General features: G+C 39.8%; 1 protein-coding gene and 1 long non-coding RNA gene across 4 annotated transcripts in view; one reads left to right on the top strand and one right to left on the bottom strand.

Annotated features, from left to right (window-relative positions):
• Nucleotides 1–15,902, top strand: part of CCN6 (cellular communication network factor 6) — an 18,280-nt gene continuing 2,378 nt past the window's right edge. For both annotated transcript variants that reach the window (XM_036248343.1, XM_036248342.1), the window contains exons 1-4: nt 1–48; nt 7,254–7,548; nt 11,506–11,748; nt 14,777–14,970. In XM_036248343.1, coding sequence (XP_036104236.1) covers nt 1–48; nt 7,254–7,548; nt 11,506–11,748; nt 14,777–14,970 — 780 coding nt within the window. The remainder of the gene's footprint in view (nt 49–7,253; nt 7,549–11,505; nt 11,749–14,776; nt 14,971–15,902) is intronic.
• LOC118621898 overlaps nt 11,420–15,902 on the bottom strand; it is a 5,201-nt gene continuing 718 nt past the window's right edge. For both annotated transcript variants that reach the window (XR_004957826.1, XR_004957827.1), the window contains exons 2-5: nt 14,799–14,897; nt 13,512–13,624; nt 12,954–13,058; nt 11,420–11,514 (exon numbers count right to left, since the gene is read on the bottom strand). This is a non-coding gene — a long non-coding RNA (uncharacterized LOC118621898). The remainder of the gene's footprint in view (nt 11,515–12,953; nt 13,059–13,511; nt 13,625–14,798; nt 14,898–15,902) is intronic.

Raw genomic sequence — 15,902 nt, forward strand, 5'->3', positions numbered from 1 at the left:
ATGCAGGGGCTCCTCCTCCGCACCTTTCTCCTCGCGGCTCTGGCGCAGGTGAGCTCTCTCCCCTTCCTCCTTCCCTTCGGGAGACTCCAGCAGCTCTTATTTTTTTCAGATCAAAAACAGGAAAGAAGAAGATGGGGGAAGAGGAGAGGGTAAATGCCTCATGAGAAATAGGGAGCCATTTTCCTCTCCAAATAAAGTTCTGTTTCGGTTTATTAGCTTCAGCAAAGAAGTGGAAAACATTTCTCCCTTTCAGGTAATGGCACTTAATTCGACTTTCGATATGTTTGAACAGCTCCAAAACTTGAGCCATGTAGATGTTTTTGTTGGAATATAACACACAGCGCGCACGGGGAGGCCGCGGCCCTGCGGCGCGGTGGGGTGAACCATGCTGCTTCATGTGGGCTCCAGGCGCGGCTCAGCTTCCCGTGGCTGTGTGCAGAACGGGCAGGGAGCCACTGGAAAAAATGATTTTGATCACTTTCTTCAGTATAGTCTGTTCTTGTTTAAAAGGAGCACTTTGGAACAAACATTTATCTTTTGAAAACATTCTATGACTTTGTCTCTTCTCAACCCATGTGTTTCTCACTTGTCATGAAAGGGAATCAGTCCATCGAGACTTTGGAATATTTCAAGCAACAGACCAAAGGGAAGTTTAATTTAGTATGACCAATTCATTGCCTTCGTGTTATTTAATACGAAGATTAAAACAGGGTGAATTGCTTGTGGGTTTATTTACATAGTGACGGTTTGTGCTTGGGCAGAAGACAGAGCTTTTGAAATCTGGTGATTTAGCAAACAGACGTCTGTGATTTAACACTTGACTGGGGTGGTAAGGAGAAGATGTACCTCAGAAAACAAGGGGTTGAAAATCATTATATTACATAGGGAGAGATTTAAGATCTGAAAGGCATCATGACGAGCATCTCAGTGGTAGTTTGTCCAGTGGCAGCGTTCTGAAAAGGGGCACATTCTCCAGCAGTGAGATGGGCTACCTGTCTCCCACCCCACCATTCTTGAGAAAAGTACTGCCGTTACTGTGGATTGAGAGCTACAACACAGATGTAGCCCAAACAAAAAACAAAAACAAATGTAAAGAGGTGTTATAGACAGAGCAAGAGGGAAGTATTATTTTGCTATTATAAATTTTTGATGGCTCTGATGATACCTACCATTTATTGAACATCTCTTCTGTGCCAACCACTCTGCTAGGTACTTTAGTCGTTGTCTCAATCCTCAAGCTAACCTGATAGGGTGGTTATTATTAATCCCATTTTACAGAGGAGGACTGAGGCTCAAAGATTAAATAAATGGGAGAAGTTATCTGAGATCACAGAGCTCTCCCGAAGCTCAGCTTTGCTGTCAACTCTCCTTCTACTGCCCCTTCTGATGACTGTGGTTTTGAGATTTTCATTTTGAAAACAACCAATGCCTGAAGAGAAAAAAAATATACAGTTCTCTATATTTACCCACATATTTGTCATTTCCGAGACTTTATTTTTCCCTGTATTTCTGAATTACTATCTATTGTCATTTCCCTTCAGACTGAAGCTCTTCCTTTAGCATCTCTTGCAAGGTAGGCATGTTCGCAAACATTTCTCAGTTTTTGTTTATCTGGAAATGTCTTTGATTTCATCTTCATTTTTGAAAGGTAGTTTCACTGGAGACAGAATTCCAGGGTGACAGTTATTTTATTTTTTTTCTTTCAGTATTGTCTCTGGGCATTTTGTTCTTCTTTTCTTCCTCCTCCTCCTCCTTTATTTTATTTTATTTTATTTCTTTGTTAAAGACAATTGTGTGTGTGTGTGTGTGTGTGTGTGTGTGTGTGTGTGTATTTTACGGCAGTTTTAAGGTCACAGAAAATTTGAGAGGAAAGTACAGAGATTTTGCATATACCCCCTGCCTGTACACATACATAGTCTTCCCCACTATTAACATCCCCCCACAATCAACATTCCCCCCAACTATCAACACCCTCCCACTAACAAATCCTCCCACTATTAACATCCCCCCATAATCAACATTCCCCCCACTATCAACATGCCCCCCCACTATCATCATCCCCACTATCAACATTTCCCCACCACATTTATTATAACTGATAAGCCTACATTGATACATCATTACCCAAAGCCCACAGTTATTTAGGGTTCACTTTTGGTGGTGTACATCCTGTAGGTTTAGACAAATGATTAATGACATATATGCACCATTATAGTATTATACAGAGTATTTTCACTGCCCCCAAATCCTCTGTGCTTCACCTATTTACCCCTTCCCTCAACCTCTGGCAATCACTGATCTTTTTACTGTCCCCATAGTTTTGCCCTTTCCAGAATGTCATTTAGTTGGAATCATACCATATGTAGAATTTTCAGGTTGGCTTCTTTCACTTAGTAATATGCATGTTTTTTTTCATGGCTTGATAGCTCATTTCTTTTTAGCACTGAATAATATTCCATTGGCTAGCTGTACCACAGTTTATCCTACTGAAGGACACCTTGGTCTTCTTTTGATGAGAAGTCAGATCTCATTCTTATTATTCTCTTGTATATAATGCTTTCCTTTTCTCAGGCTGCTTTCAAGATTTTCTCTCTATCCTTGGTTTTCAGTAGTGTTACGTTGTGTCCTCAGAGATTATATAGAAATGTTTCAAGACTGGAAAGACAAACAGGTGTTCCCAGGTGGGCAGTTTGAGGAATGGGCTTTTCATTAAAAGGAGCAATATGAAGAAAACCATACAGGAGAAAACCAACTAGTGAGTCCAGTAAGCTGCAAGTCATAGGAGGAGAGTGCATTGAGAGCTAAGGCTAGAGAGAAAGGCATGCACCGGCATAGACAGGGCTTTAGAGACCATTCTCAGAAGTTTGGACTATATGCGTAGACAGTGAGGAACCGCTGATGGGCTTTAGGGAGAGGAATAGTAAAATCAGATATGCTTTCTTTTCTTTTCTTTTCTTTTTTTATTTAATTAATTATTTTTGTTACAGATGTTTCTCCTTTCCCCCCCACTGATTCCCCCCCTCCTCCTCTCTCCCTACCCTGTCCCCAGCTTTGTTGTCCATGCCCACTGTTCATGCATACATGCATGTAAGTTCTGTGGTTTATCTCTCCCCCACCACCCCCTCTTCTGGGGATTATCAGTCTGTACCCCACTTTTACATCTCTGGGACTACCCCGTTCCTCAGACTGTTATGTGATATTTGTTTTTTTCTGCTTGGCTTGTTTCACTTAGGAAAATACTCTCCAGATCCCCCCACGTCATCACAAAGGATAAGAGATCTTTCTTTCTTACAGCTGCGTAGTACTCCATTGTGTATATGTACCACTGCTTTTTTATCCATTTGTCTACTGATGGACATTTGGGCTATTTCCAGATCTTAGCTATTGTAAATAGTGCTGCTATGAACATGGGGGTACATATATTCTTCCTGATTGGTGTGTCAGGCTTCTTAGGTTATAGTCCTAGAAGTGGGATCACTGGGTCAAATGGAAGTTCAATTTTTAATTTTTTGAGGTAACACCATATTGTTTTCTATAGTGGCTGCACCAGTCTGCACTCCCACCAGCAGTGTACTAGAGTCCCCTTTTCTCCACACCCTCGCCAACACTTGTTGTTTGATGATTTGTTGTTGGTGGCCATTCTGACAGTTGTGAGGTGATACCTCATTGTTGTTTAAATTTGCATCTCTCTGTAAAATCAGATATGCTTTTAAAGAGCTCCCTCTAGCAGCGATGTGGCAGATTTATCTTAGAACTTATTCTTGAGATAGATCAGTTAAGAACTTATTGCAACAGTACTTAGTAGCAGTAAAAATGGGGGAAGAGTGAGAAGTTCTAGGGATAGGAGGACAATAAGCAGGATTCGTTACTGAATGGTTATGGGAGGTGAGGGAGAGGAAGATGACCTGGATGACTCTCAGCTCCCTAACTCTAAACTTGGGAGAAGCTGTCTGGGGGTGGAAGAGGGGATGATAAGTTTTGGACATGAGTTTTTCCTGTAGGATAGTCCAGTGGAGATGTCCAGGAGACAGTCAGCTACGTGGGTCTAGACCTCAGTGGAGAAATCCTGGATGAAAATTTAGTTTCGAAGCTTGCACAGGGTGGAAATTGAAGGCAAGGGCGGTGGACAAGATTGCCAGGAGACAGTGTGCAGAGTGAAAAAAGCAATACGTTAAGGTCATGAAACACCAATAAATCTAAATCTAGATCGAATTCAGGGTAACAGGAGCCTGCAAAGGATATTGTAAGGTCGGCGGGCTCCGAGGAGTCACATGACTCCGGAGAAAGAGGTGGCCCGAGGAGAAATCAAAACCTAACTTAGGACTTTCTAGCCTACCCGAATGCAGCTGATGCAGAATCACCCACCTTACCCCTCGACCAATCAAATACCTCCCTCTCTTTGTTCCTTTACCTCCTCTATAAAACATTCCTGGGCGGACAAAACAGCATGACTTCCTTGGCCCGAACCCTGGACCAGCGAACCTCGCCCAGGAGTGCTCCAATAAAACGTTCTTGCGGATCTGTTTCTCTTTCTTCCTCAGCGAGAAACTTTACAGATATTCAGAAAGTTTTTTGAGAGGCAGAGGTAGAACTGGTAGGGCCTGGTGTCATGAAAGCCATGAACAGAGAAAATAAAATACAAAAGTGGAGAAGGGAGTAGAAATAGTGAGGCTAGAAATAGGGAGTGCCTACTTCTCAAGTTTGCACAGGGTCTGCCATGGTCCCTAGGGACTCTCAGCCAGGCTTCTGTTCATGGAGTCTCTGGGTCCTCCCCTTGCCCCCTCTCTAAGGCATTTGACTCTTTAATCCTCATCTCTTTCATTAGGACATAAACATCTTTGAGGGGATCATTATCGTGGTTATCACACAGAGATAATAACTACACCTTACTGTTGTTGTAAAGATTAAATGATATAAACATGTAAGGTACTTGGCATACAGACAAGTTCCATGCTCTTTCATTCAATACATATTTGTTACCAACAACAAGACAGACATTAGGCAAAGAGCTTGCCCCAAGAAGCCAAAATTCTTGATGTGTGGCTCAGAAAATAAACAATTAAAATATATAGGTAATGAAATAGGTAGTTAGAAGGTCCCTGGGGAAAAGGCTAGGGTAGAGTGTTATTTTATGAAGGGTGGTCAAGAAGGGCCTCACTGATACATTTGAACACAGTTAAAGGAAGGAAAGAGAGAGCTAGGAAGATATCTGGGGGAAGGACATAGCTGGAATAGTCCAAGAACAAGGAGGCCAGTGTGGCTGGAGTGAAGCCAGCGATGGGGTGAGTGGTTGTGGGCAAAGTAAAACGGAGTGGAGACAAGAGGCCACAGGGCCTTGGAGGGTAGTTAGGATTTTACATTGAAATGGAAAGCCACAAGCAAGGAATGACATGAATTGAGGTATGATTGACATGTAAAAAGATGTACGTATTTAATGTATACAATTTGATGATTTTGGGGATAAGTATATACTTGTAAAACAATCACCACCATCAAGGCCATAAACATATCTATCACCTCCCAAAGTCTCCTCTGTCCCCTTTATTATTAATTTTATGTGTGTGGTAAGAACATTTAACATAAGCTCTCTCTCTTAGCAAACTTTAAGTATACAATACTGCATTGTTAGTGACAGGCACTATGCTATGTAGATCTCCAGAACTTATTTATCCTGCATAACTAAAACTTCATCCCCTCTGACTATCTATCACCTTCCCATTTCCTGCACCTCAGATGCTGGCAACCACGATTCTACTCTTAGCTTCTGAGTTTGACTATTTTAGATTCTACATATAAGTGAGATTATACAGTATTTGTCTTTCTGTATGTGCCTTATTTCACTTAGATAATGTCCTTCAGACCCATTCATGATGTTGATTTTCTTCTCTTTTAAGGCTGAATAATATTGCATTTTATGTATATATCACATTTTCTTTATTTATTCATACATGAATGGACATTTAGGTTTCCATATTTTGGCTATTGTGAATAATGCTGCAATGAACATGGAAATACAGAGTACAGGTATCTCTTTGCGATCCTGATTTCAATTTCTTTGGATAATACCCATAGTGAAATCTTGGATCACATGATAGTTCTATTTTTAGTTGTTTTTTGAGGAAGCTCCATATTATTTTCTGTAATGGCTGTACCAATTTATATTCCCACCAACAGTATATCAGGGTTTTCTTTTCTCTACATACTAACACTTACCTATTTACCTTTTTTTTTTTTTTAATTAATAGTCATCCTAACAGGTGTGAGGTGATATCTTGGTGTGGTTTTGATTGACATTTCCCTGATGATTAGTTGATTACATTTTCATGTATTGAAGTCCATTTGTGTGTCTTCTTTATAGTAATGTCTATTCAGATCCATTGCCCATTTTTAATTGGTTTATTATTTTTTGCCATTGAGTTGTATGAATTCCTGATATATTAGATATATAGTTTGCAAATATTTTCTCCCTTTATGTAGGTTGCCCTTTCATTTGTTGTTTATTTCCTTTGCTGTGTAGAGCTTTTTAATTTGATGTAATTTCACTTATTTATTTTTGCTCGTCTAAAAAAAAGAACAACACTTCTGGGTGGAGAATATAGAAGACAAAAGGGGAACACGAAGAATCTTTAGGAGCCTATTATAATCTAAGTGAAAAATAATGGTGGCTTGGGTCACTGTGGTAGCAGTGGGGTTATTAAGAAATAATTAGAGCGGGTATATTTTGAAGATATAATTAACAGGATATACTGATGAGTTTGGAAGAGTAAAGAATGACCTAACTCCAAGGTATTTTGGAAAAATGAAATTGGCATTTGCTCAGATAGGGGTGTGTGGAAGAGTAGATTGGAAGGGAAATTGGGAGCTTGTTTTTGGTCATGTTAAATTTGCTGTGCCTATCAAACATCTAAGTGGAGATCTGTGAGGCAGGCAGTTTGAGTCAGTTCAGAAGAGAGGTCAGGGTGGGCGATAGCAGATATGGTTAGGGGACTCCGATGTTTAGAAATGAAGAGGATGAGAAGAAACCAGCAGAGGAGCCTGGGAAGGAGCAGTCAGTGAGACAGGAGGAGTGAGAAAGTGATGTGCTGGGAGCTGAGTGAAGATTTAGGGTGACGGTGACTGTGTCAAATACTGAGATGTTATTATCATCATTCACCGCACTGTGTTCTACCAATCTGGGGGACATCTATTTCTATCAAACCTCTGAAACTGGTTTGCGGAATCACTTCTAACTTCCTCTTTATTATCAAATGAAGTTCTGCGGCAGGGCACAGGGCCCTGGGCTGTTAGCTGTGGCTCCCGAAGGAAGGCCTGGAGAAGTGTCAGAAGTGCATCGCCGTCAACAGTTCTGTCACTGGCCCTGTACGTGCCCTCGGAAGCCCAGCTGCCCTCCTGGAGTGAGTTTGGTGAGGGATGGCTGTGGATGCTGTAAAATCTGTGCCAAGCAACCGGGGGACATCTGCAATGAAGCTGACCTCTGCGACCCACACAAAGGGCTGTACTGTGACTACTCAGCAGACAGGCCTAGGTACGAGACTGGAGTGTGTGCATGTAAGTGTCTTCTTCTGGACCTGCTGGATATTTTTTCTGCAACTGTTAATTTGGAATAATCAGCTAACTGTAAGGTGGTTTTGGTTTTCACGCACCAACGGGACCGGCTTTGTCATTTTAGACAACATGTGAAATTAACAGATGTTTACACACGTTCAGAAACTAGTTACTTTAATTGTATTGAAATGATCTTGCAGTTCTTCTCAGGTAATTGCTTTTAATGATTAAAATACAAGAAATTATGTAAATGGAGTCTGATTTCTTAAAGTGCCACAAAATGACAGCTTTTGTTATAGTGCCAGAAGACTCTGAATTCAGCCTTTTCTATAACTAAAAAGTAATCTTGCTTAAAATGTAAGGTTGTGTATCTAGTATTCAGACATACTGCTTTAATCTCAGCCTTCCCAAGTAACCATCGGGTTACTGCACTTCTTACTGGAGCAGATTTGTAGAAAAGAAGGAAGGGACACCCCAAATCATAACCTGATCCTCAGCTTTACGGGTCTTAGCTCTGGAGTCTGATTGAGACCATCTAAACCTACAACATCTTGACAGTAATTCAGGATGTCGACTTACTTAGGGTTAAGAAATAAGATTTCTAAGGGAGAAGAAATATTCACCTTAGCTGGACAGTTTAGTCACTGTAGAAAAAAGCCCAAGTGGGAAGACAAACGACTCCCAGAACTTTGGTCACGAGCATGGAATGAGAGCACATCTTAAGAGACAGGCTGAATGTATAGAGCCATTTGAGTCTGACCGCCTGATGCCCCTGTCGGCTCTATGTTATATTAGTTAAGATGTAGGCTGTGGGTTCAAATCTGAACTCTATCTGCTGGGTGACCTTGATCATGTTTAACCTCTCTGTGCTTCAGTTACATGATTATTTACTTCCTACCTTATAGAGTTGCTAGGAAGATCAAATGAGAATAATGATACAAAACCCAAAACACCTAGCCCAATATCTGATATGCAGCAGACTCTCAAAAATGTTAGTTACTACTCGTGGAAACTTGACAGGGAAAACATGACCTATCAGACTCTGGCATTCAGGATACCTCTTTCTTCCAAACAGCACTGGGTAAGTTATTTAATTAACCTAACAAACATTTTGTGACCAGCAGCTGGGAACACAGAGGGTGGGGTGGGGTGGGGTGGGGGAAGATTCAGGCCCGGCCCTCACAGAGTCCAAGTTTATTATCTCAGACAAATCTTTCCACAAATAATTTCACATACTGTGATGGATATTTTAACAGAGCATAGCCATGAGGTTGGGCATGGGGATGAGCTATAACTAGGCTCACAAACTATGGCTCTGATCAATGATATCGATAAATGTTTTTTTTAAATTTTTTGTCCAAGGATCCCTTTAGTCTTAGAAATTAAAGAGGAGACCCAAAGAGCTTCTGCTTGAATTATCTTTACTGGTATTTAATAGATTAGAAATTTAAACATTTTGCTAATTTATTTGAAAATAACAAAAACAGCTCTGGCTGGTTTGGCTCAGTGGTTTAGAGCATGGCCCAGTGACTGAAGAGGTGCGGGTTTGATTCCCCAGTCAAGGGCACAAACCTCGGTTGCAGGTTTGGTCCCTGGCCCCAAGGCAACCAACTGATGTCTCTTTCTCACATGGATGCTTCTCTTTCTCCCTTCCCCCATCCCCCCACATTCTATGTGAAAATCAATGGAAAAATATCCTCTGAGTGAGGATTTTTTAAAAAGTGTAAATTAATAGGAATATATATAATTTATGAAAAAAATTATTTTCCATGACAAAGAAACATTTAGTGAGAAGAGTGGGATTGTTTTACATTTTTGCAAATCTAATGGCTAGCTTAACAGAAGATAGCTAGATTCTCCCATCTGCGTGTGCTTCCAGTCTATGGCTACCTGATGTTTTGGATGAAATATATGAAGGGAATCCAGCCTCACACAGATATATTATTGGAAAAGGAAGAAATATATATTTTAATTCTCACCCGAGGACTTTTTTTTTTTTTTTTTGCATTTATCTTCAGATAGAGCAGGAGGGAGAGGGAGAGGAAGAGAAAGAGAGAGAAACATTGATGTGAGAGAGACACATCGAGCGTCTGCCACCCACACGACCCCAACTGGAGCTGGGGACAAACTGCAACCAAGGTACATGCCCTTAGCTGGAAATGAACCCAGGACCCTCTGGTCCTCGGGCTGACGTTCTAACCGCTGAATCATACTGGCCAGGGCAAGGGAAAAATATTTTAACAGTATTTTCAGATAATTGTGAATATTAATTTTTAATATTATATTAAAACTTGAAAAGTGGTAGTTTCTTAAAAATTAGCTACATCATGGAATCTGAAACCACATCAGTGAATCACCTCAGAGTCAGTCTGTGACATTAAAATACATTGGTCCGTCCAAGACCTGCTGGGAATGGGTCTTTTGCTCATGCATAATTCTGTACTGGGCATTGGTTATTTGGAAAATGTCAGTTTGGAACAATGGGTTATATAGATGTTCCAAATGATACACGTAATTATATATTTTAAAAATCACATAATCTTAATTTTATCAGTAAAGTCTATATATTGGGTAGCTATAAAATTCTGAGAAGTAAATACAAGTTTTTAAAAATTCTAATTTTGCTTGAAAGCTTGAATTCTATCATTGGCAATAAATACTGTCAGTTGTTTTCCTTGACGTGACAGCCTCACTTTGCTGATTTTCAAGAAAATGTCTGCTGAATACCCAGTCTGAATGAGCACAGATTGTCTGTCAGTCATTTCTTCAGGTGAAATTCCCACTAAAAGTGGTTAGTTTGGCCCACAACTCAGACAGCAGCATAGGTGCTTTCCCTAAGATGACTATTGTACTTGGTACAATGCCTACAGAGATGTTCTGTGTATACTTCCTATTTTGTCACAAAAAAAATATTAAAATGACATGTATTCGATGGTTAAGATTTAATGACATTTGCAATATTTACTGTGTCATCAAGGACATTCTTAAGTAAAAGTAGCTTTTTTTTTTTTTTTTATCCTCACCCGAGGATATTTTTCCATTTTTTGTACAGATAGAGTATGGGAGGGAGAGAGACAGAGAAACATCGACGTGAAGGGACACATCGAGTGGCTGCCACCCGCACGACCAACCAGGGCCGGGGACAAACTGCAACCGAAGTACGTGCCCTTAGTGGGAACCGAACCCGGTTCTCTCCGGACCGCAGGCCGACGCTCTAACCACTGAGCCAAACCGGCCAGGGCTAAAAGTAGCTTTTTTTTTATTGTTCAAGTGCATTTATGTACAAGTGCAGGCAAGGAAAAATACAGTGATTAGTGCACTTAGTGTGAATATCAACAGAGTGAAAACATCAGTCACAGCGCAGTACTACTCTGAGAGTTCTCACCCTGCAGATCATCTGAAAGGGCCTCAGGCATTGCCTCAGTGTGCGTGGGCTACACGCTGAAAACTGCCCATCCAGGTCAAGAATCTCACTCCGAGCAAGTGAACGTTTCCTTTAGTTCTCTTAACAAAAAAATCAGTTACCATGCAGCACTGTAGTTAAACCAATTATAATTGTTTTAGCTATTCACATGTCTTAACTTCCTAAGAATATATCCTAGCCTGTGGCTGGACACCTGGGAAACCTCAGTCTCACCAGCCCTCCGCTCATCTCTCAGATTTACAATCTTGATCTCACTGCTATACTCATAGTGATTTTTTATTAACTTTACTCCAGAACAGGGCCCGTACTTGGGTCTTAATTCTAGAAGAGACCATTTGAGGCTGAGAGCCTACAGTGTAAGGATAATGTCTCATTTTCACCTTTTACAGATGCTGTGAAGGAGGTTCCAAATGGGGTCCGAGAAACCGAGAACTATGCTTTGTAAAGGAGATAGCTGTTTCCCCTATGGCTTGTACTGGGAGGGCTAGACTATCAATCACGGCTTCTTTGGTGATTCTGCTTTCTTCTTTTTTCAGACCTTGTAGCTGTGGGATGCGAGTTCAACAGGGTACATTATCATAACGGCCAAATGTTCCAGCCTAACCCCCTGTTTAGCTGCCTCTGTGTGAGCGGGGCCATTGGATGCACACCTCTGTTCATACCAAAGCTGGCTGACAGCCACTGTGTTGGGGCTAAAGGTGGAAAGAAATCAGATCAACCCAACTGTGGCCTGGGACCATTACAACAGCAGCTCTCAACAGCCCACAAAACAATGCCAGGTGCTCATAAGTAGAACTGTTTTTCATGTATGACCTTACAGCTTTACTTCACATTCCTTTTATCGGTCCTAGGTACTCAGTAAGTACTTCCTGATTGGCGGTCAGTGTGATTTAGTGAGTGTGCTATCAGTCTCTGTTTCAGGCAGGTATGTTCTAAGTATCTGAAAAGGAAAGTTTGTAATGTTTTTGTTTTTTTTCCAATAAAATATTCTAGTTTTAAAAAGCTCTACTAGGTCAAGAAAACTCTTACTCTGCTTATTCCCACTCAACCTCTTCTCAGGAAAACTGACCAAATGTTCATATGTTCTCTGGAAAAACTTTTATTTGTATTGTTATATCATGGGCAAGAAGTGTGAACCATCCAGTTCCAAAAAATTTCCAAGGCGACTTTTCTAGATGAGAAAAGCAGAAATGGATGGCTACTGATGAAAAATATTTGAGGACATGTTTTCAATTTATAAATGTTACTTCTAAAAATAGGCAACTACTGATTTAAAAATTTTCTAGGCTTGCTTAAGTAGGTTGCCCAGGTATGTATGTAGTCAGGAACATGTAATGAGATTCTCTGTTTCTCATCTTGAACACCTGGCCATTTAGTGTCGGTATATTCACAAACTTGGTGTTCTGGTCGGCTCTAAGATAGCATCTTATTTCAATGCTGGGGTATTTTGGGGATGGGAGTTTCGAAAGCACCAGCAGATGAAGCACAGATAAGGAAGGACTTAGAAAGTGCAAAACTGACGGCTGGTTACTAGTCACATAAGGGCTTTTATCCAGAAATCAGCACCTTTTTCTTATTTAGAGCTTAGTGAATGAAAGGAGCCAAGGAAATATTTATGCTAAAAACTCCTAAGTTCACTTATATTATGTGGATATTTAATAAAAGCAACTCTAACCAGAGAAATGAATTTTAGAAATTTAAAAACCATCTATATGAAAAGAACATCCTCAGGGATTCCAATTATGCTCATTAATTTGAAAAATATTTAATAGGCTGTAGTAAATTTGCATTTAGCATACATAGTTATGTATGCATGACACTACTAGTGCTCTCAAAGTTCTAAAATTATAAGCTAAATTATTCTGTTTCAGAAAGTACAAGAACAGTTGGTTTTCTGCATTGTGTCTGAGCGACTCGATACAAGTTCTTAGAACCTTTTTGGAGAGAGCCCACCTTAGAGCAGCAATTTGCCACAAGTACAGACCTTTGGATAGACTTCAAGCTGGTCACATTGGTAGAGTGAGCAGTTTCAGTGGATTCGCTTGGAGCCGGGTTGGAGGTGTCAGAGAGTCACTCTTAGTGGTTAGTGCTTTGATACAAAAACAAAAGAAAACAAAAAACCTTGAGAAAATCTCTCTGGTGATTGAGTGCTGGACCTAGATCTGTCAAAGGAAGTGTATGTTCTAATACCTCTCCTCTGCTTAGCTGTGAAACTATACTTGGGGGCCCAAACAGGAGTTTGGCTTTTAAAATTAAGCACAGTGACAAACACCCACTTTAAAGTATAATTGTGATAGTTCTTTATATACATAGTTAATTCCAGGTGGTTTATGATTAGACTCTAGCTTTTGCTTGGTCAGTCTGAAGCATGCAATGACATGATGCCCCATGCTTTTCTCCACTGCTTCACCAAACACTAAACTTTTACTTTAAAAATCTCTTCTCGTTTTCTTGCTTTTTAACGAATGTTAAGCACATTCCTGAACTGCAGCTCTTGGCTGAACTTTAAGTGGGGTGATCAGCAATACAATACCTAACCTACCTTTATTTATTGCAGATGCGTGCCAGGCTTTTAATTTGCTTCCTGCATTGAGGTCTTTAAACTGTTGTCTACCTGCCAGGTATCTTCGCGTTTCTGCTTCCTCTGCCTCAGTTCTGTGTGCAGTTGCAAGATGCCATTGTAATAACACCAGAAACAGTATCACAGTATCATTTTATTCAAAGATAGCACATACTTCCGTGACTGGTGTTTCCTATCAAGAAGGCATTTGGAGGGGGTGTCTTTTTCAAGTTTGAAATTTACAATTTGAAATAATGTAGCCAGAATTTTGCAGTGTTCAACTGCAAACTCACATCACAACTTTATTCCCAAAACATCTATTTTAGGATGCATATTAACCTTCAGAAAATGCTTTGAGACAATAAACCAATCTATAGTTTGCTTAAAATCAACCAAGGTCCAGGTTCATTCATGAGTAGAACATGAAGCTCCCAATAGATTTGCAAGGAGATGGAAGAATATTATGCCCTCTTTATATTTTTTATATTCTCACTATTCACCCCCCCTCCTTTGTTTCTCCTAAGGAACAGGCAGTGGAGGGGGCTCAATCTATCTACACACACACCCACCCATCCATAAATTCATCCATCCGTTCATTCTGCATGTCTTCCTATAAGTGATTTGAAATGGCTAGCCAATGGAGAGAATACCATAGGCCTCACACCACAGAGAATGAATAAAATAGATTACACATTTGCCATGACTTAGCATATGAGTATTTAGATTAGTTTAGTGTAATGTATTTTCTAAAAGACAAGATTAAAATAAGTGGAGGAAAAATACCAAGAGTTTACTTCTCAAATATAACTTTTATATTTTAACATATGAAATTTAACATTAAAAGCACATCATTCTGATTGATATCTTCAATTCCCTAATCCTACTAATGCCTATTTCAGTGTCTGTTGGCAATATCAAGCATGAGGCAAGAACCAGAGAAAAGGCAGATATCCATCAGAACATAAGCTTTGGCACCCAGAGGATGGGCTAAGCAGAAAGAAGCAAATGGGTATATCTACTCAGTTTTTCAAAGTTAAAGAGTTTTACTTCCTAAAAAATTGGACTTTAACACTTGATTGAAAAGTAATTTGGAGAGTGGGAGAATGATGAATTATATCATAAGCTTATTTTATCCTGAGTTACATTATATAAAAATAGAGGTTCAGAACTATTAACTATTATTAGCTTAAAATATTTAAAAATTATTTATCTACATGAGTACATATATATGAGTACATTTATTTTAGCTTTTAGGAATCTCCCACTTACTTGGAAAAGAAGATGTCTTGTGCAAGCAACAAAGTGGACCCCTTGCTCCAGAACATGTGGGATGGGAATTTCTAATAGGGTAACCAATGAAAATAACAACTGTCAAATGAGAAAAGAGAAAAGACTGTGTTATATTCAGCCTTGTGACAGTACTATATTAAAGACAGTCAAGGTAAGTTTAATTAGATTTAACTTCATTATAATTCACTATTAATTCTGAAAAATATGTGTAGGTGTATGTGTTTTGGAGGGATGAATAGTGTTTGGTTTTCATAAAAATAAAATCACTTTATTAAAACTCTTAAAGTCAAACTATCTCAGCAGAAAGCAGGTCTTAACTCTAACTGCACTTTGTGGGGGTAATTGTACCAAGCAGAGAGGTAATATTAACCTGTTAGATACTCTAACAGCTTAATAGTGTGGATCATGATCAGCCTGAATTGCTATGGAGCAGCAGGGAGGGAGAGAGACATCAATGTGACAGACAAATCAATTGGTTGCCTCCTGCATGCACCCTGACCAAAGTCGGGGATCAAACTTACAACCCAGGACATAATGTTGTTTTTGTTTTAATATATTTTTTTCTCTTTATTGATTTGAGAGGTAGAGGAAGGGAGAGAGAGAGATATAAACATAGAAAGAGAACATTGATTGGCTGCCTCCTGCCTGCCCCCCACTGGGGATTGGGCCCACAACCTGGGCATGTGCCCTGACTGGGAATCGAACTGGCACCCTCTTGGTGCATGGGTCAACACTCAACCAGTGAGCCACACCGTCCAGGCCATAATGTTGTTTTTTAAGAGTAGATCCTTTTTAGATTCTAACTTTTTTTTCTATACTAATTTTATGTAGTGAAATCAAAATGAATGAAAGATTTTGGTTGTTACATAATTATGAAAACAGACTTTATAGACATCATGGAGGTTTTGATCTTAGTTATATATAATCCACTTGGAGGGGAAACCACACCATTTCCAAAATGCTTTGTGCTTAGATTTGTCAGACGACAATGATAAAATGTTCTAAGATTATTTGTTATAGACTTGGTCCTACTTCTAGAACTATACAAGATGATTGTCTCAAGAGTAATTTTTACAAATGCTA

Source organism: Molossus molossus, unplaced genomic scaffold, assembly GCF_014108415.1.
Source record: "Molossus molossus isolate mMolMol1 unplaced genomic scaffold, mMolMol1.p scaffold_m16_p_8, whole genome shotgun sequence".
Classification (NCBI taxonomy): domain Eukaryota; kingdom Metazoa; phylum Chordata; class Mammalia; order Chiroptera; family Molossidae; genus Molossus; species Molossus molossus.